The sequence below is a fragment of the Osmerus mordax genome, chromosome 22, assembly GCF_038355195.1.
Source record: "Osmerus mordax isolate fOsmMor3 chromosome 22, fOsmMor3.pri, whole genome shotgun sequence".
NCBI classification, from domain to species: Eukaryota; Metazoa; Chordata; class Actinopteri; order Osmeriformes; family Osmeridae; genus Osmerus; species Osmerus mordax.
This window is the reverse complement of record NC_090071.1, coordinates 10,300,501-10,327,003: the sequence shown is the minus strand read 5'-3', so window position 1 is coordinate 10,327,003 and position 26,503 is coordinate 10,300,501. Positions and strand designations below refer to the sequence as shown.

General features: G+C 44.7%; 4 protein-coding genes across 4 annotated transcripts; all 4 read left to right on the top strand.

The window, feature by feature from the left end:
- The first annotated feature begins 358 nt into the window (after positions 1-358).
- On the top strand, positions 359-5,491 carry ccdc80l1 (coiled-coil domain containing 80 like 1). The gene is made up of 7 exons (XM_067260652.1): positions 359-2,223; positions 2,531-2,687; positions 2,830-2,966; positions 3,075-3,226; positions 3,580-3,683; positions 4,791-4,874; positions 5,027-5,491. The coding sequence occupies exons 1-7, from the start codon at positions 418-420 to the stop codon at positions 5,326-5,328; spliced, it is 2,742 nt and encodes a 913-aa protein (XP_067116753.1). The 5' UTR covers positions 359-417; the 3' UTR covers positions 5,329-5,491.
- Positions 5,492-5,929: 438 nt separating this feature from the next.
- On the top strand, positions 5,930-9,908 carry atg3 (autophagy related 3). Its single transcript, XM_067260670.1, has 12 exons — positions 5,930-6,091; positions 6,618-6,659; positions 6,823-6,872; positions 7,028-7,098; positions 7,182-7,289; positions 7,427-7,476; positions 7,569-7,662; positions 7,775-7,806; positions 7,902-8,051; positions 8,155-8,282; positions 8,412-8,480; positions 8,628-9,908. The coding sequence occupies exons 1-12, from the start codon at positions 6,020-6,022 to the stop codon at positions 8,707-8,709; spliced, it is 948 nt and encodes a 315-aa protein (XP_067116771.1). The 5' UTR covers positions 5,930-6,019; the 3' UTR covers positions 8,710-9,908.
- Positions 9,909-10,470: 562 nt separating this feature from the next.
- slc19a2 (solute carrier family 19 member 2) lies at positions 10,471-15,061 on the top strand. The gene is made up of 6 exons (XM_067260671.1): positions 10,471-10,605; positions 11,195-11,758; positions 12,201-12,447; positions 12,575-12,767; positions 13,277-13,418; positions 13,553-15,061. The coding sequence occupies exons 1-6, from the start codon at positions 10,477-10,479 to the stop codon at positions 13,733-13,735; spliced, it is 1,458 nt and encodes a 485-aa protein (XP_067116772.1). The 5' UTR covers positions 10,471-10,476; the 3' UTR covers positions 13,736-15,061.
- A 787-nt stretch (positions 15,062-15,848) lies between these two features.
- On the top strand, positions 15,849-26,288 carry kpnb3 (karyopherin (importin) beta 3). The gene is made up of 26 exons (XM_067260649.1): positions 15,849-15,999; positions 17,678-17,758; positions 18,258-18,450; positions 18,541-18,643; positions 18,953-19,049; positions 19,395-19,499; positions 19,770-19,892; positions 20,158-20,278; positions 20,374-20,461; positions 20,553-20,659; positions 20,803-20,927; positions 21,111-21,200; positions 21,315-21,488; positions 21,616-21,834; positions 22,030-22,113; positions 22,240-22,372; positions 22,615-22,736; positions 22,834-22,930; positions 23,074-23,246; positions 23,381-23,492; positions 23,612-23,667; positions 23,799-23,921; positions 24,161-24,380; positions 24,480-24,708; positions 24,807-24,948; positions 25,171-26,288. The coding sequence occupies exons 1-26, from the start codon at positions 15,922-15,924 to the stop codon at positions 25,255-25,257; spliced, it is 3,282 nt and encodes a 1,093-aa protein (XP_067116750.1). The 5' UTR covers positions 15,849-15,921; the 3' UTR covers positions 25,258-26,288.
- Positions 26,289-26,503: the final 215 nt, after the last annotated feature.

Here is a 26,503-nt window from a genome sequence, read left to right as displayed (position 1 = left end):
TTCTGTAACTTCAGTCGTCGGAGCGAGTTTTCAGTGGAAAAAAGTCAAACTTTATCATAAGTTCAGTTGGAACCACGGCACCAGGAATACAACCTTGTGCGAGCCAAATTTCTTATCAAGTAAAGTTTTGTGAGGATCCTGTTTTTTTCGATGAATAAGTTTTCCTGGCATATTGTTGTATTTCCCAAGTGCCTTCCATTGCATAGTAGCCGACTGTGAAATATAATTGCACGATTTTCTTCATAAACGTCTTGCCTATTTTGTTTACTGTTGTGATGTCATCAGATATTTGCTGCAGCATCCATTGACTGATGAGGCAGACACATGGAAGGGTAGGACGTTTGAATAACAGGCATACAACAGGCATTGCTCTTCCATTCTGACCTGTCACCTTGTGTTTTTGTTGACACTGCAAAAATGAAGTGGACACTACATTTGAGCCTTCTGTTGATTTTGTTGGTATGGAATGCAGGAGCTAATGACAGAAGGGTCCACAGAAGAATGCTTAGCCGAACACCCCTCCAGGGGGTGACCTTTACCAAACAACAGACCTCACAACACATTGTGGCAAATGGTGCTGATGGCCTACTTGCCTCTACCAGCGGCAGTATAAAGATATCTCCTTTGACAGGCCGTGAAGAGAATATTCAGGGAGAACAGAGAGCCAACTCTACACGCCGAGGAGCAGGAGGGGTCAGAAAGCTGATACCAAGTAGAAAAATAAACATACCAAAGACTGAAACAAGCCTCTCTAGTCCATCGCAGGAAAACAGTAAGCCTGACTTGCCAACCAGAACTTCCACTGGTTCCCTTAGTTCCCTAAGCTCCCTCAATGTCCTGGCAAGCTTTGCAGGGAAGAACCGTGTCCTTGTCATTTCTGCCCCCCATGACTCAGATGGTTACTACCGCCTCATGATGAGCCTGCTCAAGCCTGACGTCCGCTGTGAGATGGCAGAGCGCCACATGCAGCAGATTGTCATGTTCCACCAAGAAGGGGAGAAGGGTGGAAGGGTAAGTCGCATCACCAGCCGGGGGGAGGTCTTGGAGCAACCGCTGGACCCAATCCTCATCCCCAGGCTGATGAACTTCCTGAAACTGGAGAATGGAAAGTTTGGCATGGTTCTCCTCAAGAAAAACCTCCTTGTAGAGGAGAGGTACCCGTACCCTGTCAGGATGGAAGCGATGTATGAGGTGATTGACCAGACCCCCATGCGTAAGCTGGAGAAGGCCAGGCAGAAGGGCTTTGTGCAGAGGTGTAAGATGGCTGGTGTGGAGGGTCAAGTGATTGAGTCTGAAGAGACAGTGGTGACAGGATCTAATACTAGAGAGAATATGACAGTGCAGAGGGTGCCGGAGAGGAGAGGAGGGGAGAGACCAGCTAAGGGACAAAATGCCAAGGATTTGACAGCTACCATGAGCAACAGGACAAAAGCAATTATGAAAATACAAACCACTATCACAAAACCTACGACAACCGCAAAACCTACTACAACCGCAAAACCTACTACAACCGCAAAACCTACTACAACCACAAAACCTACGACAACCGCAAAACCTACTACAACCACAAAACGGACAACAACCACAGCGAGAACCACAACCACGGCGAGAACAACTGCAGCTGGCACCCTACCTTTAACTACATCCACTACCAACCCCACCACAACCATGCATACTACCTCTTATCCTAGAACGACACCTCAAGGGAACCTGGCTCCTCCCTCCATTGGTGAATCCCCCTATGTCCCCTCCGTCAACCGCAAAATGATCAGAAACCGGCTGACAGTCAAACCAACGTCCCATCCCTTTACTGAGCCTCATAACTTCACAGAGTCCATTAAAGAGAACCAAAACCAACATGGAGAAACAACAGATCCCAAGGACAGCCAACATGCTGGCACCCGTGCAACTCAACTCACCCGTGAAGATAAAGAGGATCTGGCTAGCGAGTCCAGTGTTTCTTCCTCCAAGAAGGTTAAGCTTGGGCTCGACAGTGCAGAGAGGAAGAAAAAGACAGATAAAGCAGTCAAAAAGAAAGCCGACAGGAAGAGGGTCAAGGTTGCCAAAGAGGAGGAGGGCAATGTCCGTGTCAGAAAGCCTGGGAAAAAAGGTGCCCTGTTCCAGGAGAAAGTGAGTGGTGATAAGCTGGCTGCCAAACAACCAAGTGCCATGGAGCCGTTAGCTTCCTTTCTCAGTTCCTTTGAAAGGAGGAGACGACTACTTGTGAGTATGACGTCATCAACTTACATAAATGTTAAGACTGACAGCTACGTTTACATGGAAACAATCACAATACTCTGAGAATAGGCTATAAAAAAGTTATTGTTTATTATTTGTCGATGTTGTATACTTGCAAGGAAGTATGATAAACACTCTTGCCCTTGTGACTAATGTTCTCAAGCACATAACTGAAGCCAACAAAAATGCTTTCCTGGGGATGAGAATACGCGGGAGGGGGGGGTACTTTCCTGGAAGTACTGATTGTAAGTCCAGCCTGACAGTTATGTAAAATGATCCGCTCCTTCTCCAGGTCATCACTGCTCCCAGTGAAGACAATCGCATGTACACTCAACAGAGAGATGAGTACCTAGAGCAAGTGTGTGAGATGGCCATCCGAAAAATCTCTATCATCATCATTTATGGCACTTGGAACAATGGCACCATGAAAATAGATCACTATCAATTGGGTAAATAAGTTCATCAATACACATATAAATCAATGTGTGTAAAGAAATCAAATTGTGTACCAAATAGTGAAACTGAATAAATATATGACTTTCGACACAATAGTATAATGAGACAGCATCTGTTGGAAATATGTGGTTGCAGAGCAAGATCAACCTTTGAAGGGTGTACCAAGAGATGACCTTACAAGCCAGCAACTTATCAAAGCACTGAGGAAGGAACTGGGAATGACATTTAACGACTATTACATGGTGCTGACTGACTTTGATATGAAAGTTAAGGTTAGTGATAGCAGATACCGACCACCACTCTTTACCACGCTACAGTATACCTTTCACTTTGCCATCAACACATCACACAATAAGTTTGATATAATTGTTCTCTTACAGCAAGAATATGAAGTGCCCATTGCCATGAAAGCTGTGTTTGACTACATAGACACGTTCTCCTCACGGATCAAGGAAATGGAGCAACAGAAAAAGCAAGGTTTGACCTGCAAGAGTGAAGACAAATCTAGATCCTTAGAGAACTTCCTTTCCAGGTACTGGCCATTCTGTTTATTCATATCAAAATGGAGGTTTTAATGCTCAATTGTATTTGCTTTTATCAAATACAATACATCACTCAATTGTCTTTAGTTCAAAACTTGAAAGTTCTCTGTTGTAGGCTCCTTGTGAAGGGTGACATTTGTAGTTTTGGGCGATACAATTTATGAGAATGTAAACTTTAGTTTGGCCTAAGTTACAGGAATTGTTTATCTGCTCAACACTGAAACTCATTTTCTTAGTGCTTCTATCTCTTGTAGTGCTTCGATCTCTACCCAGTGATCCCTTGCCTCAATCTCTTATCTAATTAATTCTTTTTTCTTCCTTTTCGCTCTGTTCTGTGTGGTAGGTTTCGCTGGAGGCGGAGGCTATTTGTGATGTCAGCTCCTGAGGTTGACGACTGGGCCTATCAGCAGCAGCTCTACACCCTGACCAGTCAGGCCTGCAATCTGGGTGAGCTCACCATGTTGTCTCAAGCCTGAACGCTCCATTAGACGTTTCATGATGATTTGACAGGGCCCCTCAAGTGTTTGTCTATGCAATGTCACACACAATTACAGATGTACAGTGGACACACCATGAGTAGCTTTTGTCTAAGAACCCTACTTTGGAAAGAAATAATATATATTAATGACTGAATGAACTAAATAAATAATGCCATTATATTGAAGAATAATCAACCTAATAATCCTTATTGCATCCATAGATATGTGGAGGTACATATAGTATTGCTCTAGTCAGTATTTGACAGCAGGACAGAGGTTGAAAAACAATATAATTGAAACATGCTTGCAACAAGGAGGTAGACCACTTCAAGACTTGGCTAAGATAGAGGTCTCTGGAGACATAGCAGCATGTTTGGTATTTGGGTTTTGAGAATGTTGTAGAAGTAACATGCTTTCAACCATTTCTGTTACTTTTACACTGATTAAAAGTGTAACAAGTGTGACATTATCTTTTTATTTAGAATCTGAGTTTTTTCATGGGATGGTATTAGGATAAAAGACCTGAAATAGACAACATTCACATTATGAGAAAGGCACATTCCACATTGTAAAGCTCAATGTTTCTCCTATTAAGGAGAGTAAGTTCAGCAAGTCAGTTCAACCTTAGTATCAAATCTATCTAGATTAGTATCAAGATTACTGGTCCAATACAGAACATTCAATTATGTGCTTTTTCTGTCAGTTTTCTGAAAATGTAAATAGATATTCTATTTAGGGTATTGGGCCATCTATCCAATGTTAAAGCAACACTAAAACTACACTGGAGATTCATTCTACAAATCCCACTTCATAGATTTAAAAATCGTTTTTTAAATATTTTAAACCCACCTTTTCTTTCCTTTCCAAAAAACTACAGAAGGAAAGTTTTGAGTGAGGAACAGAAGGGTTCAACTTGCAGTGGCCTCTTAAAATGAATCCTTCTGTTCCTCACTCAAAATTGTCCTTCCCAACTTTTGTGTATTGATTAGAAAATCAATTTGTATTTCTCATTCTGTGGAAATATTGAGTGGGTGCGATCATGTGTAATGACGGTTACGCTGGACTCCTCTCTTAGGCTTGCGTCACATGTCTGTGCTGAAACTGGTTGGGAAGAACATTGACGACATGGGCGGAGTCTTGGAGCTCTATCCTATCAATGGCAAGAGTTACCTTTCCTCATAAGCCCTCTTATAGTCTCAGTTGTGTTTTGAATCTTTTTAATGTATAAAGAGTACAAAAAATACTCAATTAAATCAATGAAGTGAACCAGATGAACTAGCCTCTAATCCTTCTTTTGTCTGACCCCCACAGGAAGCGCTACAGTTGAACGGCAGGACCTCTCTGCCTCGCTGGTAAAAGATGTCAGGAACTACTTCCAGATCAGTCCTGAGTACTTCTCAATGCTCCTGGTTGGGAAGGACGGCAATGTGAAGTCCTGGTATCCTTCTCCAATGTGGTCCATGTCTATCATGTATGACTTGGTGGACTCCATGCAACTTCGCCGACAGGAGATGGCCATTCAGCAGTCTCTGGGCATGCGCTGCCCTGAGGATGAGTATGATCACCATGGCAGGGATCAAGATGGGTACCACCATAGAGGATATGGTTACTAAAGATGTGAAAAGCACGTTACTTAAAAAAAGAATCTGTGTCCAATCAGTACTGAGATGATTTTCCATTGGTGGTATCTGTACAGCATTGCTTGCTTTTGTTATTTGATAAAAAGTGCTGTTACGTAGATTTAATTTTGTCAATTATTTCTTTTTGCTTTTGTCATGTTGGTCTTTTTATGTTTCTCTTTTAACAATTAAAGGTTTAAAATGTCAAAATCTGTTTTTGTCCTGGAATTCCTCCCTTTATTGGTCATTCATTATCTTCATTGATTGTGTATTATCTTTATTGATAATTCATTCAACATTCTTGAAACATTTTAATTAGATTCCGTCAGGATTTTGTGAGGATTTTGTGATATCTGGTTTGTCTTTTGCATTTTTGGTTTATATAAACCGACCGATATTCAGGAAATTTGAATTTACAAGAGAATCTTATTTTAAAGTTAGTTTAAATACAAATGTAATTGGCCTATCTTTTAGGTGTGATCAAAAAGAAACTGGCAACCTTCTTAGAAAAAACAGTCCTCGCGAGAACTTGACAACGGAAGGGCTTGAAACACGAGTCATGTGATCAGTTGCTGTCAAATGCAGTCAACAATCCCCGCCTGATTCAGACAAACACGTTCGGATCTTAAACACCGCTCGGCGTAAGAATACTCGTATCGTTGTCAGGAGAGGTCTCGGATAAAACATGCAGAACGTCATAAATTCTGTGAAAGGCACGGCCCTTGGTGTGGCCGAGTTTCTAACTCCAGTTCTGAAGGTAAGCTAGCTAGGCTAGATAGCTAGAGCTACAGTACCGAGCACACACATTGTCAATCTACAGTACCTGCCAGTTAGCTAGACGTCGACGATCCGTGCTGGAGATCAGCTATAGTGTAATAGCTCTAAAAGTGTGTTTGTCAGTCAGTTGTAGTTCGTTTGCGGTAGTTACACGACTTTGACATGAGGTAATGTAAGGGGAAAGAATGTTATATTGTTCCAAAATTTTAATGGTAGAGCTAGGTTAACACTATCTTGACCATGTTGACTTTTTGAGTGGACTCTGATGTTACTATATCTTATTGTTATTATATCTTACTCAAAAGCAAAGCTAGTGATGTGTTCCTTTCGGCTGTTCGGTAATTAAGAATGGAATGTCTAGTCTCTCTGATAATTAGTCCACTCAGTCACATTACGCCACGTTTCTGAGACACAAAGTGTAAATGTGTATCCGGTCAAACTCCTCTTCAGTCAAGCTGTAATAACATCACTCCTTATTGTTATTTTTGAATGTTTTTGTTTTGTAGGAATCCAAATTTAAAGAGACTGGAGTCATCACACCAGAAGAGGTTATTATAAAGAGTTATTTACCACACTAACCAGCTTGGTTTGCATGTGTAATCGAACAACATAATGAATGTTTATAACACCTTCCAAACTCTGTTGTGGTGTAATTATTTTATTTCCATTACGAATTGTAAAAACAAGTCTTTCCATCCTCGATACCTCTAGTTTGTAGCTGCAGGCGATCACCTTGTTCACCACTGTCCTACATGGAAATGGTGAGTGTATGTCTGCAAGGCCACTCTATGCTGCCTCACATATTTTACAGCATCTATAATGTTCCAAATCCCCCCAAAAATGCTTAAAAGTGTGCTTAAACTCATAGTATCATGTAAGCTGTATATCCTTGTCACATCATATTTACTTTCTGTAGGGCATCAGGAGAAGAGACCAAGGTGAAACCATACCTGCCCCCGGACAAGCAATTCCTGTTAACTCGCAATGGTAAGTGAGGCACAGCTTAAAACTTGGTATCCACACCCAAAGGATATACTAGTCCTTATCTTCAAGTCTCTACGTCCCTGCAGTGCCCTGCTACAAGCGTTGTAAACAGATGGAATATTCTGATGAGCTCGAGGCCATCATAGAGGAGGATGATGGAGATGGAGGCTGGGTGGACACCTACCATAACTCAGGTTGGACAGCTTTTCAGCTTCCAAAGTTTGTGCTTATTCTTTTTGTTCACTTTCGTGTATTATCTTTGCCGATTCTTTCATGTGAAATATGGATCTACTGTAAGATCGCATTACTTTGGGTGTCAAATGTCCTTTAGGGGTAACAGGAGTAGTGGAAGCTGTGCGAGAAATAACATTGGATAACAAGGTAGGTTGATCTGCTGTCATCATGAACTTAGTTTAGACATGGCGAATGTTATTGCAGTTCTTTTATGAATATTGCCCCTCTTTGTTTTTAAGGACAACATGAACATGAATGTGAAATCTGGTGCTTGTGGGAATGGAGGTGATGATGAGGATGATGAAGAAGATGGTGAAACAGCAGATATGGAAGGTATGGCATCCGTTTTCTTTTAGGGCAGTGTTGTTCTCGAATGTGTATGATTTACGACCACAAAAATATTCAAGGTTCCCGAATAAAAGTATATTGTGTACTTCTCTTTCAGAGTATGAAGAAAGTGGTCTTTTGGAAGATGAGGTAAAATGTTGTAGATATGAAACTGTTATGAAAAGTTTTGCTCGAATATGGCCAAATATTGTTAATCAAAATAATTCCCTTTGTATTTTCCCCAGGCAACCTTGGACACTAGTAAAATTGTGGAGACAAAATCTAAAACTGACACTGGAAATGAAGACATTCTCCAGACTCGAACCTATGATCTCTACATCACATACGACAAATATTACCAGACCCCTCGACTGTGGCTCTTTGGATATGACGAGGTACCTCAACATCTCCTATATAGGACTACACAACATATCATAATATATCATATTATGCTTCATTTGGTTATTGACTCACAAATACTCCTATCGTGCTGTCCAGGACAGACAACCCTTGACCGTAGATCAAATGTATGAAGACATTAGCCAGGACCATGTGAAGAAGACTGTCACCATAGAGAACCACCCCAACCTGCCTCCCCCAGCCATGTGCTCTGTCCACCCCTGCAGGTGAGAGGGAGGGAGGGAGCGAGCAGGGACACATGTGCTCCTCAAAACCATATGAAGTCTGCTGTTTCTCACTTACTTTCTGAGAAAGTAAGAATTTTGTAATAACTTTCACTTCTATTTTTTTCCCAGACATGCTGAAGTGATGAAAAAAATCATAGAGACGGTGGCAGAAGGAGGCGGTGAGCTGGGAGTGCATATGTATCCTTTCAGTCAATCTAGTTTGGTGTTGTGGTGGTATTTTTCCGTCGCCAAACATCACCGTCTGGCAAGGGATGAATGTTGACAATGACGTGACAACTTTGACTTATGAATTTGTCCTCGTTCTTCCTTAACTTTTAATTCCAGGTATCTTTTGATTTTTTTGAAATTTGTCCAAGCGGTCATTCCCACAATAGAATACGACTACACAAGGCACTTCACCATGTAGCCTGGTCCAGAGAGATGTACTCCGGCAATTATCAAAGAATATTGAGAATGATATTAAGAATGAAAGAAGATGAAATTCTATTATTGTCAAGCAACACTTGAGGTGGATGCAGACAGTCTTTTGAAATGACTTATTAGAATGTTTTGGGTTCTGTGAGACAATTGCATGGGGATAGGATCAACGGTTGGCTGGTGGATAGTTGCGTACACATGTTTGTCAATGTAGTCCCGATGATAATAGCTTTTGTGGTGAACAATCTTGCAGTGTTTTCGTCTGGAAGATTATCACGTTAACCGTATTCAAAGGTTGTCCACTCCTACACCCCTAATCTGTGCATATGTCTACACATAGGCCGTGTCTGAACATTTAATGCCACCCATGTTTAATTGACCACGTGTATCTGAGGAAAAATATTATATGCACATCTTCTCGTCAATAGCTTCTGAAATGCTTACCAAAAACCATCACAAATTGATACATCTTATTTCCCCTGCCCTCTCCACAGCATAGCTTTTTATAGTGTGATGTACAGTACTTTGCTGGAGTAATGTTTGGACCATAAATTGATTCAGACCTATGCCAGTTTGTCTTAAGGCTTTGTTCTTGAATGTATACATGGTCTATTGGGCCAAAGACCATGGTTGTTTTCTGTCATTGGGTGGGTGTCGTTTCTGTGTTTTTCTTGACTTTGCAAGGTTTTTTCCACCCTACTTTGGTTCCTCATTTTTCATCTGTTGTGATATAGAGGATTTTTTTTCACCCTCTATTCTACAGTTTTGTTCTCAAGAGATGGTTTACAATGATTGTATCGTCCTGTCTGTGAGCATTTACTTATCATCCTCTATGTTACCTGAATGTTCAGTGTGTAGAGTTTTACAATGAGTTGAACTCAGAAAGGAAGATTTTTCAGACAAGACTGTTCTCTTAACAAGTAATTTCTGGACATTTCAGTCATTTTTAAGACTGTGCACAGTAAATGGTAACTAGACTCATCTCAGTAACAGCATGGTGGTGACTCACTCATTTATGCTGACTTGCATAACTGTACTAACTGCTTTCTTTTTCAGCTGGACAGGTGACCCTCTATGTATTCATCTATTGATCATATGTCTCCTTATGCAACTGCTCAGTGTTAAAACACTCAGAATATTCAACATTTTAAAGTAATGTACATTTATCAATAAAGTTTTCTCCCATCACTGGATTTTTTTAGCTTTGCCATTATATTATGTCCACATTATGGAAACCCGTTTCTGACACATACTTTTTTCCCCTCCCAGAAACTTGTAATTTTCTATCATAATTCCGACCTAAATTCTTGCAATTCTGACTTTCAGTAAACTATTTTAAATATGATGTGGTGAAAACTGGTGTCCGCATACCACATTGAAACCACTTTGCTCAAATAAAAGTCATAGCGTTACAGTTTGTGAATCATTAATGTAAGAGCCAGGTTGCTTAAGTTCCATCAACTCTTGTTATAGCACAGATGATATCGACATAACTCTAGAATCTTTCATCATAGCATTCATACTCAACCTGATCTTTGTCACAGGAGGTATGACTAGTCCGGATCACAACCAATGGCTCTGGTCCGTGTATTTTGCATTTGGACGCACCCCCTTGTTCCTTTAATTTGATAGGTCAATGACCAAGTCGTCATTTTTGAGCGACAGTAAACACGCTTCTCATTCGTTGTTGCAGATATCTCTGTCGGCTTGCGTAGTGTACAGAGCCCTGTGCTCTGGAGGTCACATTACAAATGAAATGGACATTTCTCAATTATATCCCACAATTTGGCTTTGTGTTTATGGGTTCTTTAGCAATCTTAGACCCTCCGAACCGTTTCTGACTGCATTTTTGATGGGACCTGACAAAAACCTTACTGAAACAGAGGTAAGTAACTAACGATGCGAAGCCATCAGCCATTCAGTGTACAGTTGTTCCTACGATGAAAACCACAACCAAATGAGCTAGCTGGTCAAGAAGTACTCTATTTACGTTACACAAAATCGTCTTGTGAAGTTGACCTATATCACTGGCTAGCTAACTCGGCTGCAGTCGTCTACATACTGTATATCATTGCCAGCTAGCATTACTAAACTAACTTAAAGATAGCATTACACTAGTAAGGGACAATTGTTTTGTTGTTTAAACTTGGTCCCTCTGCTTTATTTTGTTACTTTGCATTGTATTAAACTAGTAGCTACATTTGATTTGCAGTGTACAAAATACAAGGACAGGTCATGTGGTTTTAAATTCTAGAAGATTACCTTAATCCGAAAATAATTGCTTTCAGATTTGGCATGGCTGATGTCTCCTAAATTTCCTTTTCCAGTAATTTTATTTTCCTTAGTAGTATACAGCTTCTCGTGGACTGACAATGACTTTTGCAGTGTTCTCTATGTTCACACAGCAAGTTGCAGTATATGAAGAGAAGAAATGGAATGGTAATCTGCAGTAAAGTGCTCTTTCGTTCCTGCAGGTTGTAAATGAGATCTACCCAATATGGACGTACTCCTATCTTGTCCTCCTGTTTCCCGTCTTCCTGGCCACGGACTACCTCTGCTACAAGCCTGTACTGATTCTCCAGGCAACCAGCTTTGTGGTGACCTATGCTATGCTTTTAAAGGCCCAGGGTGTGATGGCCATGCAGCTCCTGGAGTTCTTCTTTGGCCTGGCCACTGCCACCGACGTTGCCTACTACTCATATATCTACAGTGTGGTTGAGCCTGCTCAGTACCAGAGAGTGACAGGCTATTGTCGAAGCATCACCTTGTTGGGCTCTGCAGCGGGCTCCTTGGCCGGCCAGATCCTGGTGTCCGTAGGTCAGGTCCCCCTCTTCTACCTCAGTGTCATCACACTGGTGTCATCCGTTTTGGCTTTTATAGCTCCGTGGTTTCTGCCCATGCCCAGTAAAAGCTTGTTTTTCCATCTAAACTCTGGAGCCAAGGAGAGGGTGAAATCAGGACACCTTAATGGCCAGAACCACCTTGATAAACCAGAAGACACAGAGAGAGTACCTCTTAAAATCAATGACGTCGTCATGGTAAGTCTCCTGTTGAGATGGAATGGTGTGTTTCAGACGAGGCATGTTCAGTCTCTCACTGCTCTCCCTCTCCCTTCCATACACACACACACACACACACAAATAGACCAAACTAAGCCATGCCACTAATGCTGTGTCAAGCGAGATTTAATCTCTTTTTAATAGAGCCTGTCTCAAGTAAAACATTTAAAAAAAAGATTTTGTTCTGAGTAATCATAGGAATGGTTTTCTACTTAAACTTTTGCCTGTTTCTCTCAGTGTTAGCTTCCTTCCTACTCGCCTCTGTCTGAAGGTGTGTGTCAACCTGATTAACACACACCAGTGGTGACACCAGAGCACTTGCAAAACTGGCTTGTGAATGCCTCAATCTCTCAACAGTTGTACAACCAGTTACATCAAGCGTACTGCCTATTAAGTCATATGTAACAATGTCTTTACCCAGGTCACAAAGACTAGCGACGGCGATGATTCTAGCAACAGCCTTGTGGATGTGTTGAGAATTCTATGGAAGGACTTCCTGCAGTGCTACTCTTGCCCAACCCTTCTGGCGTGGTCGGTTTGGTGGGCGCTGGCTACATGTGGCTACTTCCAGGTCATCAACTATACCCAGGCCCTGTGGGAGAAGGTGCTGCCATCCCAGGAGTTTGAGATCTACAATGGATATGTTGAGACGGTCTCCACCTTGTTAGGTAAGGCCTAGTTGACATGTTTCCAGTGTTTCTATGGTCTGGAAAAAAAATTAAAAAACATTAAAACAATGAATGGACATTCACATTCAAATATGACACTGAGTGTTGCTGGGCTCTCCTTCCACAGGTGCCTCGGCGGCCTTTGGGGTGGGCTTTGTCAAGATCTCCTGGGCGGTATGGGGGGAGCTGTCTCTCTGTATCTTCTCTGTTGTGATGGCCGTGGCCATGTACGTTATGGATACCGTCAGGAACATCTGGGTGTGCTACATCTCCTACATTGTCTTCAGAGCCACCTACATGCTGCTCATCACCATCGCCACGTGAGTATGGCCGAGCTTCAGAACTTCCCGTTGAGAAACAGTTCTTTGAGGAACCGCAGGGAAACTTCAGGTGTCTCGGGCGAATGTGATTGGGCGAGATCAGGCTTTGAATTGCTTTGTCTGCGGATGATTCAACGTGTTGAATCTTCTGGTGGATTTCAGTCTCAGTGGTGGACGCCTTCTGAAACCTGTTTGGATGTGTGACAATTGAACTGTGCAAACCGGGTTTAGGAGATTGAGACCAATACACTTGAATGTGATGCTTCATGTACCTCCACCAGAGGGCAATATAGAGCCGGTAGTACTTTTACATCACAAAAGTGAAACTGGAATATTGAACTTGACTGGTTTTGGAATATATTAAAATAAATTGTAATATATGTAAGAAGGAACACCTTCACATTGGAACGTGCCCTCTTATGATTTTATTTTTTAAATGTTGCAACCCAAAAAAGAATTTGTCAATCGTACCTTTTACTCAAAGAAAAGGTCCCATTCTGTCCCCACAGGTATCAAATTGCTGTCAATCTGAGTATGCAGAGATATGCCCTTGTGTTTGGAGTAAACACCTTCATTGCTCTACTGCTCCAGACGCTGCTGACTCTGGTGGTGGTGGATACTGCTGGGCTGGGCCTAGATGTTTTTACGCAGGTAAATTGGCTAAAAGGGCATTAATGGATGGCTGTGGAAGAGCTGTATAGCTTTAGAAATGTAATGGAGTTGAAGAAGAATCAATGTCTTCTTTGAATCTTTTTTTTTTGTCTTCCCCTTTTTCTTCCACACAGTTCCTTGTCTATGCCAGCTACTTCACTGTAATCGCAGTGGTATTCTTTCTGGCTGGTCTTTATAAATTGGCATCCAAGAGATGCTCCAAAACAGATGGAGAAACCAACACTAAGGATTCAGACTCCCTCAGTAGAGACTCCCCACCAATCTCTGAGCAGCTGCAACAGATCCCAGACACATGACTTCCTGTATCTGGCAACACTACGAGGAGGAACACGCACTGTGCCTGTATGCCCTATGCTGTTTTCTTCCCAAGCACACTAGAGATCAGGGGTCTCCAATTTGGGTCCTGGAGATCCACCATCCTGTAGACACTTCAACTGCAAATAATGTAGCCTCATTCAGCTCATCATCCAGCTAATTAGTAGAATCAGGTGTGCTAAATCAAGTTTGAAGTGAAAACAGTCTGGATGGTAGCTCTCCAGGAACAGGGTTGGAGACCCCTGCGTATAGATCTAGCTGGTCAGAATTTGTGTTAAAAAATATCTAAGATATGATATGAAAGCCTATATTTAGGAAATTGTATTATTAGTCGCACAAAGAAAGACATTTAGTTTTTCTACCGATTATTACAAATTGATGTCTAAAAATGTATTTGTTTAAGATGCACTTGTCAATCCATCATCTAGATGATTCTACTGCAAAAACAAAGTTCATTCATGAGCAGCGTCTCATTCAAAACCACTGGATTTATATAACAGATGAGCACTTGTATGTACTGATATAGACCTAGTATTAATTTATCTCAGCAAGGATTCTTTTGAAGCAGTGGTCGTTTTTCTTTTTATCAGGAAAAAAATGGGTACAAACATATAAGTATTACGGTTAGGGTAAATAAGGATAACATGATAATCTTCGATTGAATCATATCAATAATATGATGAAAGTGCATATCACAATGTGTGAAAGGCGCAGTTAGACTACAAATCAAAGACAAAAACGCTCCAATCACAAAGCTACCAAAACATTGTGTTGTACTGTGTTGCGCAGTCACCAATGAATGTTGTGATGATAACGTCTTAATGTAATGTTGTGCCAAATATAAAGATAAGTCAATTGCTGTGCAATGCTTATAATAGGCTAATTAATAATAAAAGGTTAACCTAGATGAAGTTTAAATGAACTATTCTGGTCACTCGTAGCTTGACTCTTCATCATGTTTATAGCCTGAATATTGCATCAATCAATATTCTAAATCGCAGCTTTGTAAATTAGGAAATTATGTTACCTTGCGAACTGAGACTTATGTCTGTCCATTTTAATCATTTGAACTGTACACTCATTCTGTAGCCTTATACGTTCATAATTTCTTTACTTGACTCAACTTGAGAAAACAGCGTGTTTTTTGTTTGTACACTTCAATTATTATGATATTGTATGGTATGTTCGTGAAAACCTATTTCGAATTTTATTATAAAAAGAGACGTGCACTGTATATTGTCAGCCATCAAATTGAGGCAGGTTTTCATTTTCATTTGCTGTCAATCATAAACTAGTCTCAATTTTAAGGTGTTGTTACTTGTTTTTAAAGCTTTACATTGTATATTTAAGACCTCCTTATGTTGTATCATACTTCCAGGCCCCTTAGATCATTCGAACCAGTTACTTTAAGCCATTCCACAGACTTGTATGAAAACAAAAGATTATCGTGCCTTTTCAGTTGTGGCCCCTAGTCTGTGGAATAAACTGCCCATTTTTATCAGGTCATCCCCCATCACCGAGACATTTAAGTCTCGTTTTAAAACGTATTTTTATTCTTTGGCTTTCGAGTCAGCTTAGGGTCACTCGTGCTTAATTGTTTTGTTTGTTGTTTCTATTTATTGTTTGCCTTATTTGATCACTTTGTACAGCACTTTGGTCGGCGTTGGCTGTTTTTAAATATGCTTTATAAATAAACTGACTTGACTTGACTAGTCTGAACTGAAATGCAAATGATTTCATTCCCGATTAGATCATTTACAGAGCAAATTACATCTTTTTAGTTACATTGTCACGCCTTTAAGCACGCTTCTAAATTACCGCGCTTTCGCAATATTTTGTTATGACATCATTGCCAGAGACTCTTCACTTTACGCGCCGGCGCCCCGCAAAACTCACCAATAACCTCTCATTAACAGTTTTCCACGATCCAATAGGAACGAAACCTTTAGTCGTCAACATCTAGTTCATCCAATGGTGTACTTGTAACCTTTGTGTCCAATTAGATACGTTAGTCTACCGTAGATTCTACCAATGCACGCATAGCTGAGCGGATAATACAGACCAATCAGAATCTGTTGGGATTGAGTCCGGTGCGAGGGGTCGCAACGTCTGCCGGCTCACCTTTTCGCATTCCCTCTCGGCTGATCTCTTTCTGGATATCGCTGTAATGGCGGAGCAACAGCATTTCTACCTCTTGCTGGGCAATCTGATGAGCCCCGACAACAACGCCAGGCAACAGTCAGAGGTAACTTCGTAAAATGTACTGTCAGTGACGGTGGCGCGCTATCTGAGATTGATTAGCTTGCTAGAGCTAACTAGCTAACAAACGTAGACCCAGGCATCTCCAAGCCCGTCCCACGTGTGCAACGATGGGGTACAGTGGTTTTTGGTCAAGACAAGTAGCCAGCTAACAACCTTTGCTACGCCCCATTTTTCTAGCGAGTTAGCTAGCTATCTAGCCAGCAAACACATGCTCGTGGATGTCTATTATGCCCATTCACTAATGTAACGTTAGAAATCTCAAACGTTAGCTTGCTAGCTAGCTAGTATGCAGGCCGCAACAGCTATATCTGGCTTTAGTTAGCCAGTGTGTTAGCTGCTATTTACGCACCTCGCGCTTGTATCATAGGTTTATTAAATTAGCCAAACTTCGTCAATCGAGTAGGTATATCTGCTCGCTGGCTTTGGCAGGCAATTCGGCACAGCTAGCTAGCATCTCGAGTCGGAAAGGTACGGTCGTCCATACTAGTTTGGTTCGTCAGCGTGTAAAACACTTTATTGCAAAGTTGAGGGCCTCTTGTGCTTGCGAACTTAGCTAGCGAGTCATAATTCTTGAGAGCTAGGATGGCTTGCTATGCTGGCTTTCTGTGTATTCAACCTCATGCTTTGACTACAGGGAAGCGTTCTTGCGGTGAATAGTTTATGGTCTTGGCCCAAGAGCATACCCAAGAGTCTTGGGTATGTGACCAGAGTACAGCCAAAGTACCCATGAGTTAACTAGCTAGTTTACTAGTTTTGTTTTTTGACGACAGTTAACATGCATTGGGACGATGTCAACCATTGTAAAGTAAAGGGGCAGACCAGACTTGACTGGGATCTGTAGAACGGGACAATTGCCCTGTACTGTTTGAAAAAACAGTGATTGTATCCTGTGTACTGTGTAACTCGCAAAGCAGTGTGAAATCCGCGTTGGATTATTGCGGATGCTACCTCCATGATGTCCCGAATTTGGATGCGTGTGTTGAATCTTATCACACTCACCTCCCTTCAGTGGTCAGCAGTTTCATTTGAGAGACAATGGATAGCCGCCGACGGCTAAGCCCATCGGAATCCTTTAGTCACACAGACCGACATGGTGGAAATAAATCTACCCCAGTAGGCAGGAAGATAATCTCAGATGTGTAGATCAAGATTTAGAGTTGGAATTTAAATGATCTGAACATATTAGAAAATATTCTAAAAACGTTCAATTGTAGTTGGCTGCTAGCATCCTATCCAAATTTTAATTGAGTATATTTGAAGTAGCAGCTTCTAGTCATTACTGGATTTCTTAATATATTTGTTTGGTTTATTATGTCTAAACCTGTCCTAACCATCCACAATACAAGAAGTTTATAGAATTGAAGTTCACTGATCTAGCTACAATCGTAATGTGTCATAGTGAGCATGTGCTTCCTAGCCCACGCCCAGGGATTGGTCCTCAAGCCCAGAATGTTGCCATGCGTCCAGTCATTCTTCACATAATTAACACACAAACATTCATATGCCTGCCGGTATACTATTTCAAGTTGCTCATATGGGTGACTCATGTTATGGCGTGACTAATTGCAGTCACTGTGCCCCTGGGTTGACTTCACCAAGGCTCCCAATCCCAAGCACACTTGTTCGAATTGGATGTCTCTAACTCCTCTCCTCTCTTGCAGGAGGCTTATGATGGCATCCCGGGGCCGACAAAAATCACATTCTTGCTGCAAGCCATCAGAGATGCTTCAGCTGCAGAGGAGGTAAGGTGTCTACTCATCTGGTTCTACACAGACCAGGCCTGTTGTTGGAGTTTCCCTTTTATAATAGAACTTTTGAATCCCCTCTTACCAATCTTGACACTGGCTTGGTAAAGGCATGCATGGTGTCCTATTTTCCTTTCACCCCCACCTCGATGGGTATGGTTAACAGACCTGGAGTCTGCACATATTTGCGATACGTGACACTGCCACTGTTTGACTAGTGCTCTACAGGGTGCAAGTCATGCATCAGACATCTTGCCAGCGTGTGTTTGCTCAGCATCTGCATGCCGAGCCCTCCCGATAACCCTCACCTCACGACGGGTATTTTTAGAGCTGTGAAACGGGAGCGAGGCACTCCACAAGAGCGTGAGCCTTTCTCCACTCCAGATATTATGATCCGCTCTCAGCCTTTCATAAACATCAGCGGACCCGGCTGAACTCAAAATGATCTCCTCTTTGGAGGCCCTGCTGACGAAATCTACCCCCTCCTCTGGTCTAGGTCAAGCAGATGGCTGCCGTTCTGCTGCGGCGGCTGCTGTCGTCCTCCTTTGAGGAAGTGTATCCCGGCCTGACGCAGGACATGCAGACGGCCATCAAGACAGAGCTGTTGACCAGCATCCAGTCCGAAACCGCTCCCAACATCCGCAAGAAGGTCTGCGACATCGCTGCCGAGCTCTGCCGCAACCTGATTGGTAGGTGGGACTAGGCGAGGGAAGACTCGGCAAGCTTGCAGAGCGAGACGAGCGTGTAAAAAAAAAAAAAACTGTTTTGGTTCCCTGTAGACGACGATGGAAACAACCAGTGGCCAGAGCTGCTCAAGTTCCTGTTTGACTCGGTCAACTCCACCAACGTTGGGCTGCGAGAGGCTGCTCTGCACATATTCTGGTGAGAACCCCGGTGAACCCACAGCAAAGCCTGCCCTGCCCCGCCGCCCCCCCCCCCTTTCCCCAGACTTGAGCTAAACTTGACAGGTGGAGTGGACAACGGGAGTCAGATGGCTGAGCGGTTAGGGAAGCAGGCTAGTAATCTGAAGGTTGCCAGTTCGATTCCCGGCCGTGCCAAATGACGTTATGTCCTTGGTCAAGGCACTTCACCCTACTTGCCTCGGGGGAATGTCCCTGTACTTCCTGTAAGTCGCTCTGCATAAGAGCGTCTGCTAAATGTAGGTGAGGCTAATCGTCTGGTCAATTGCAGGAACTTCCCAGGGATCTTTGGCAACCAGCAGCAGCATTACATGGAGGTGATCAAGCGCATGCTGGTGCAGTGCATGCAGGACGAGGAGAACCCACAGGTGAGTCCCCACGGAGCCACGCCCTGGTCCTCTAGACCTGGGGGGCGTCCTCAACCCGTCCTGTGTTTTATGACAATGTACTTTTTTTTTTTTTTTTTTTTTTTACATTTCCCTCCTCCTACACACCTGATTCAAATGAATGGGTTGTTATTAAGCTCGACGAAGCCTGATAACAACCAGTCAATCGAAATCAGGTGTGTTGGAGTAGGGGAAACATCCCAAACACAGGACAGTGGGCCCTGCTCTGGGGAGTTTATCCCAGGCTATCTGAAAGATGGGTCAGGTGTAGCGTACCTCCTCACTGTTCCAAACCTGACTTCAACATGTGGTTCTCCGTCTCCCCAGATCCGGACCCTGGCTGCCCGCGCCGCGTCCTCCTTCGTGCTGTCGAACGAGTCCAACCCAGCCCTGCTGAAGCACTTCTCCGACCTGCTGCCTGGAATCCTGCAGGTCCGTCACCGCTCCACATCCAGCAGACCATGACCCGTGTAGGATAGAGCAGCGCTCAAGATGTGATTTGTTCCACCTGAGAAGATCGGGGGAATGAGTTTTAAGGATTAGCCGCAGGAAGGGCTTAGAGCGTGGGATGCACGACAAAGTCTCGGGTAGTTTCTGAAAGGCCACTTTTTCCAGATGTTCCATGAGGGTATACACCTCCACTATTCTGCTGGTGTAACTGGTTGTGAATGTGTTTGTTGGTTATTTCTTTCTGCCGTGAAGGCGGTGAACGAGTCGTGCTACCAGGGGGATGACTCTGTGCTCAAGTCCCTAGTGGAGATTGCGGACACTGCACCCAAGTACCTGCGGCCCAACCTTGAGGCCACGCTGCAGCTCAGTCTCAAGGTAGCGCTGATGCTCCAACTACTGTCCACTTTGTTTTCAATGTCTCAACACAAATCTCCTGAGCCCATAATTTGCTTGTATGCATACAGAAGGTGTAATAGACCTGCCTAACAAACTGTGTGATGGGAGCCAAAAGTGGTCTGCAGTGATTTGTGGCAAACCAGCTACCAAGCAGAGTGATGGCTGGTCTTAGACATGCAGTCAAGCAGCTTTGCAAAACTCCAGCGTTGACAAAAGGAGTAATCGTCCCGTCAATGTTCCCCAGCTGTGTGCCGACAACAACCTGACCAACATGCAGAGGCAGCTGGCCCTGGAGGTGATAGTCACCCTGTCGGAGACGGCTGCCGCCATGCTAAGGAAGCACACCGCCATCGTGGCTCAGAGTGGTGGGTGACTGGAAACACACACACACACTGCTAACACAGCCAGTCCTCCACATGGTCTGTGTGTGTGCTTAATTCGTGTGTCGTCTGTGTTGCAGTCCCCCAGATGCTGGCCATGATGGTGGATCTGGAGGAGGACGAGGAGTGGGCCATGGCTGACGAGCTGGAGGATGATGACTTTGACAGGTACAGAGGCTTCCTGCTGGAGCCGCGGGCCACGACTATTACAGACACGCCTGAGCCTGAACTCCTATGATGTCGACTCTTTTGTCCATAGCAACGCGGTGGCCGGCGAAAGCGCCCTGGATAGAATTGCCTGTGGCCTGGGTGGCAAGATCATGCTCCCGATGATCAAGCAGCACATCATGCAGATGCTACAGAACCGTAAGTTCACCCAGAGCAGCATGCGCCATCCACACACGCGCTGTACGTAGGTGTCGAAGGGGTCAGAGTTGGGCAGCCCAACTTTGCTCGTCGGAATAGGGTTTTGGGGCGAACCCTGAACTCCGAACCCTGTGTTTCCACAGCGGACTGGAAGTATCGCCACGCTGGCCTCATGGCCCTGTCGGCCATCGGCGAGGGCTGCCACCAGCAGATGGAGGCCATCCTCAACGAGATAGTCAGCTTTGTCCTGCTGTTCTGCCAAGACCCTGTGAGTTCCACACAGCCCTGCCTAGTTGCCAAGCATTGTTGTCCTGTAGGCAAGGACAAAAGCTGGAGTTATCTCCCACGTTGTTACATTTGCACCATATTAATTTGGAAATTGAGAGTTCAGTTTTCTTAATGCCATCCTGTTGACTCTCTCTCACTCTTTCCCCCCCCTTCACACCTCCAGCACCCCAGAGTCCGCTATGCCGCGTGCAACGCCATCGGCCAGATGGCCACAGACTTCGCCCCCACCTTCCAAAAGAAATTCCACGATAAGGTATTCCACGACTCTTCCCATCAGCGACTTCCCCAGCTCATTCAGGTTGCCTTTGCGAAACCACCAGCCAAATCCAGACGTTCAGTTTGACTTGACCTCTACCCCCCCCTGCAGGTGATCTCTGCCCTGCTCCAGACCATGGAGGATCAGACCAACCCCCGCGTCCAGGCCCACGCCGCCGCCGCCCTCATCAACTTCACAGAGGACTGCCCCAAGTCCCTGCTCATCCCCTACCTGGACAGCCTGGTCCAGCACCTCCACGTCATCATGGTGGCCAAACTACAGGAGGTGAGGGTCTGGTGGTGTCTTAGACCATGCCACACGACGATGGGTTGCCCCTCTGTCGGGTGTACTAAAGTGGGTTCCAACGTGACGCCAGCCAGCTGTAATCCCCTGGTTGTTTCCCCCTCCCCAGCTGATTCAGAAGGGCACCAAGCTGGTGCTGGAGCAGGTGGTGACGTCCATCGCCTCGGTGGCCGACACGGCGGAGGAGAAGTTTGTGCCGTACTACGACCTCTTCATGCCCTCGCTCAAGCACATAGTGGAGAACGGCGTGCAGAAGGAGCTCCGCCTCCTCCGGGGCAAGACCATCGAGTGCATCAGCCTCATCGGCCTGGCCGTGGGCAAGGAGAAGGTACGCACGCGCACTCTCGCCCCCCCTCAGAGGCCACCCGAGTCATGGCGATCTCCTTCCAGTGACACGGCGCGATGCATTTCACACGCGCCCTTCATGTAGCCCCCTCCACATGGTCCCGTGACTCCACGTGAGTGGGCCTTCTGAGAGGAACCCCCCTGTCTGACCTGCCGTCTCTCCCTCCTTGTCCGCTAGTTCATGCCCGACGCCTCGGCTGTGATGCAGCTGCTGCTGAAGACCCAAACGGACTTCAACGACCTGGAGGACGACGACCCGCAGGTGAGCGGCTTCGCTTCTCCAAGTCACGCTCTCACTGACTCCACCAAGTTAACCGCTGGAGCCAATGACGACCTGTGACACGATTTGGTTTCAGACGAGCGCGTGTTTTTGTGTTTTGTCTCCCAGACCTCCTACATGATTTCGGCCTGGGCCAGGATGTGCAAGATCCTGGGGAAGGAGTTCCAGCAGTACCTGCCTGTGGTCATGGGCCCACTCATGAAGACTGCCTCCATCAAACCAGAGGTGGCCCTTCTAGACAGTGAGTTCTGCCAGGAGTCCCTTAATGTCACCCTGTGACTATCTATTCCACCTAAAGAGAGAAATCACACATGATTTGTTGGTAGCATAATTAGATAAAACATGGGCATAATGATCTGCCATGTCCAGAAATGGCAATGTACTGGCCATTTACTATGACCCCTAACGGTGACCCCTAACGGTGACCTCCAAAGCGATGGCCGTTTGCTCATGTGTTTGTGTCCTCCTTTCCCCCCACCCCAGCCCAGGACATGGAGAACATGTCCGAAGATGACGGCTGGGAGTTTGTCAACCTGGGAGACCAGCAGAGCTTCGGCATCAAGACGGCCGGCCTGGAGGAGAAGGCCACCGCCTGCCAGATGCTGGTGAGCACGGGAGCCAGACACGACCAGTCCTGTCCCAGCCCAGCTACAGCCCGGTTCTAGAATCACTGACCGGCCCGTTGTTTTGCTTTGTCCGCAGGTGTGCTACGCCAAAGAGCTGAAGGAGGGGTTTGTGGAGTACACGGAACAGGTGGTGAAGCTGATGGTTCCTCTGCTCAAGTTCTACTTCCACGATGATATCCTTTTTATTATTTCTTCTTTTGGGTGGTTAATTAACTTAATTTCATTTCCATGGCATTTATAAAACAAAGAAAGTTAGACATTTGGGCGCGTGCTTGAAGGAGGTCAGAGCTGGTGGCGTTGTCCTTGACCGGCTCACGTGTGCGTGTGGCGGCAGCAGAGTCCATGCCCCTGCTGCTGGAGTGTGCGCGGGTGCGAGGCCCCGAGTACCTCACGCAGATGTGGCACTTCATGTGCGACGCCCTCATCAAGTCCATCGGGACGGAACCCGATTCAGACGTCTTATCAGAAATAATGCATTCGTTTGCCAAGGTACGTCCCAGTGTGGCTTGTGTTCCGTGTAATGGAAGTATGTTTTGTTATGGGAGAAATATTCTTCTGGCAGGGTTTTCATTTTCTAACCACAAAACGAAGTCGTTTTGATTTGTCTGTTTTTCCTCTTTCAGTGCATTGAGCTTATGGGAGATGGCTGCCTGAATAACGAACACTTTGAGGAACTGGGAGGCATTCTAAAAGGGAAGCTGGAGGAACACTTTAAGAACCAGGAACTGAGACACGGTGAGTTGGTACCAGGAAAAAAAAACAATTGCTACCATATTTTTTCTATTTCATTGATTTGATGCCAAACCTCCCAGCCCAGTGTGGATACTGACCCCAGCTTGCATGTTGTCCTTCAGCCAAACGTCAAGATGAAGACTACGACGAGCAGGTGGAGGAGACGTTACAAGACGAGGTGAGTCCTCGCCCTCGTTCATGGACGTGATGGGCAGGAGTGTGAACCGCCTTATTTTTTTACTGCACTCTGTTGAACCCTCATCTCCCATGCCTTGACCTTGTTTCCTACCATTTGTCTGTCTTCTGCAGGATGAAAACGATGTCTACATTCTGACCAAAGTGTCAGACATTTTGCACTCTGTATTCAGCAGTTACAAGGAGAAAGTGCTGCCCTGGTTTGAGCAGCTGCTTCAGCTCATTGTCAACCTTATTGTGAGTTCTCTGGGCGGATATTAGTTTATTAGTTGACCCCAACGGAAAATTCTGTTTAATTTAACCTAATTTTACACAGAAACTAGTTACTTTAGTTATCAGTTTGCCTTACGGATTGCTAGGAGGTATATTTCTGTGTTTGATCCACAGCTTGTAGCATCTAAAATTCCTAACTAGGTAAATGCCTGGCACTTTCCAGGCTGTTTCACTGATCTGTGCCAATCTCCCCTCGCCTCCAGTGTCCAAGCAGACCGTGGGCAGACAGACAGTGGGGCCTGTGCATCTTTGACGACGTGGTGGAACACTGCAGCCCTTCCTCCTTCAAATATGCAGAGTATTTCCTGAGGCCGATGCTGCAGTCGCTGTGCGACACCAGCCCCGAGGTGAGGCAGGCGGCGGCGTACGGCGTGGGGGTGATGGCGCAGTATGGAGGGGAGAGCTACAGACCCTTCTGCACAGGTACTGACAAACTCCCATGCGCTACGGCTCCACCTACTGCAGCTGCATGTCATCGGGCCGCTGTTAACAACCCCCATGTCCCCCTTCCTCCATTATCAGAGGCCATTCCTCTCTTGGTGGGAGTTATCCAGGCGGCAGACTCGAAGGCAAAGGAGAACGTCAATGCAACCGAGAACTGCATCTCTGCTGTGGGCAAAGTGATGAGGTACAGGCCCGAGTGTGCCAACGTCAATGAAATCCTGCCTCACTGGCTGTCCTGGCTGCCTCTTAACGAGGACAAAGAGGAAGCGGTTCACACCTTCGACTTCCTGTGTGACCTCATTGAAAGGTAGGGATTGATTGTGCCTTGAGTGTCCACTTTTCTTCAGTTTCGCCAAGTTGTACTCCATGACATTAATCTTCTTTTTTTGTGTCATCTCCCTTCAGCAACAATCCTATCGTTCTGGGCCCAGACAACTCAAATCTTCCCAAGATATTTGTCATTATTGCCGATGGCGTCTCCAGCGAGTCGGTCAAAAACGAGGATGCTTGCAGCAAGAGGTTGGCGAACGTCATCCGTCAAGTACAGGTGAATTTGCTCATAAAACGGATCAAAAACGGATGAAATATATTGTTGTTGCTTTTTTCCCCACAGGTACACTTGCACTTTTGATACTTTAATACTGACTTTAAAAAAAAATCTGCATCTCGTCCATGTTGAGGCACCAGGACAACCGTGACCTCAACGTAGATTTACCCAGAAGTCTAGTCAAGCACGTGTTTAATTGTCTTGTATATATCTCCCCCCCAGGTCTCTGGAGGATTGTGGACGCAGTGTGTATCAACACTGAATGAGACACAGCAGAAGGCCATCCAGGATCTCCTCAACACTGCCTGAGCCACCTTAAGCCCCAGCCCACCACCCCCTCTCCAAAAGCAAGACCATGTATAACCATCTAGTTCCTGGATACCCTCCCTCCCCTCTCCACTAGAATCCTCCTTCCTCTTCCAGCTCCGATCTGTAATGTGTGTATGTGCGGGTGGACTTCTCTACAGGGGACAAGGCTGGGTTTGTCCATGAGCAATCAGTAAGGACTAAGCCCATTGATGCCCCAATGGAGCGGGACTTTCTCCTTATCCCAACCGAGCGGCGTCGGGCCTCCACTTGTGCAAAGGGAATGAAAGCATTAGATCCAGTTCTCCCATCTCGTTAATTGTTTAACCGAATATCTGGTTCCATACAAGTGACTTTTGACCCCTTTCCACTACGCTGTGCATTGTGGGAATCGCGTGAGAATGTCATGTCATCCAGTATAAACTCGTAGGACTGTCACGACTATTGGACCAGAAACAACTACTGGTCTGGAGTGGATGGAGAAGTTGATCGAGGAGTGAGACAAGCGTATGTGGGGCTACCACTGCCTGCCTGTGAATTCAGTTATTTTCTTGTCTAGGCTTTTTTTGTCGGTTATACTGATGTAGCCCCAGTGTCTCTGGAGGGGAAACTGTCTATGCCATGGCTCACCAAGTATGTTTGAAGACTTAACAGCATGTGTGTCTCTGGCTAATTCACTCCTTGAAATAAACAATAGTTAGAAATAACATAATTGTTGTCTTGGAGATTATCATAATGGGGGTTTTCCTCTGACCTTCCAAACAGCTCATGTCTGAAATGGTGAGGATCAAGTTGTTTAAATTTGACTTATTAAATGCCACAACAGTTGGAAATGACATGTCTTAGGATACTGCAGTCTTCATAGCATCTTTACCACCATGTGCAAGGTAAACATTGTAGGTGGTGCATGAGAAACAGTTTTGTACAGTCACCATCCTCCTATCTGCTAACATTTTGTTTAGAACGTTTGGAGCTCTGCAGGTATTCGGTGGAATTCCAACAATATCAATAAAATTACAATTGAAAGATTATAATATGCTTCCAGTTCTTTAAGAAAATGTGTAGAGGGTTATGGGACAGTGGATGTACTAGTGGGTCGTGTAGCCTAGTGCAGTTCATTTTAGAGAGAAGTGAAAGTGCCTGTTATACTTTGACTTTAATCTCAGCGATGTATTCAGCAAGGCCACAAAGTTTATTTCTGAAGTTTAATTTCTAAACTTGAAATATTTTGCATCTATGTTCAAACCTT

What these genes read in the sequence shown, in the direction of transcription:
- atg3 (XM_067260670.1), top strand. Translation starts at nt 6,020, where the DNA reads ATGCAGAACGTCATAAATTCTGTGAAAGGCACGGCCCTTGGTGTGGCC. An exon ending in TTCTAACTCCAGTTCTGAAG is followed by an intron (nt 6,092 to 6,617) that starts GTAAGCTAGCTA and finishes TTTGTTTTGTAG; the next exon opens with GAATCCAAATTTAAAGAGAC. An exon ending in TGCTCTGTCCACCCCTGCAG is followed by an intron (nt 8,283 to 8,411) that starts GTGAGAGGGAGG and finishes TTTTTTTCCCAG; the next exon opens with ACATGCTGAAGTGATGAAAA.
- ccdc80l1 (XM_067260652.1), top strand. Translation starts at nt 418, where the DNA reads ATGAAGTGGACACTACATTTGAGCCTTCTGTTGATTTTGTTGGTATGG. An exon ending in AATAGATCACTATCAATTGG is followed by an intron (nt 2,688 to 2,829) that starts GTAAATAAGTTC and finishes ATGTGGTTGCAG; the next exon opens with AGCAAGATCAACCTTTGAAG. An exon ending in ACTTTGATATGAAAGTTAAG is followed by an intron (nt 2,967 to 3,074) that starts GTTAGTGATAGC and finishes GTTCTCTTACAG; the next exon opens with CAAGAATATGAAGTGCCCAT.
- slc19a2 (XM_067260671.1), top strand. Translation starts at nt 10,477, where the DNA reads ATGGACATTTCTCAATTATATCCCACAATTTGGCTTTGTGTTTATGGG. An exon ending in AAAACCTTACTGAAACAGAG is followed by an intron (nt 10,606 to 11,194) that starts GTAAGTAACTAA and finishes TCGTTCCTGCAG; the next exon opens with GTTGTAAATGAGATCTACCC. An exon ending in AAATCAATGACGTCGTCATG is followed by an intron (nt 11,759 to 12,200) that starts GTAAGTCTCCTG and finishes GTCTTTACCCAG; the next exon opens with GTCACAAAGACTAGCGACGG.
- kpnb3 (XM_067260649.1), top strand. Translation starts at nt 15,922, where the DNA reads ATGGCGGAGCAACAGCATTTCTACCTCTTGCTGGGCAATCTGATGAGC. An exon ending in ACGCCAGGCAACAGTCAGAG is followed by an intron (nt 16,000 to 17,677) that starts GTAACTTCGTAA and finishes CCTCTCTTGCAG; the next exon opens with GAGGCTTATGATGGCATCCC. An exon ending in TAATGCATTCGTTTGCCAAG is followed by an intron (nt 23,247 to 23,380) that starts GTACGTCCCAGT and finishes TTCCTCTTTCAG; the next exon opens with TGCATTGAGCTTATGGGAGA.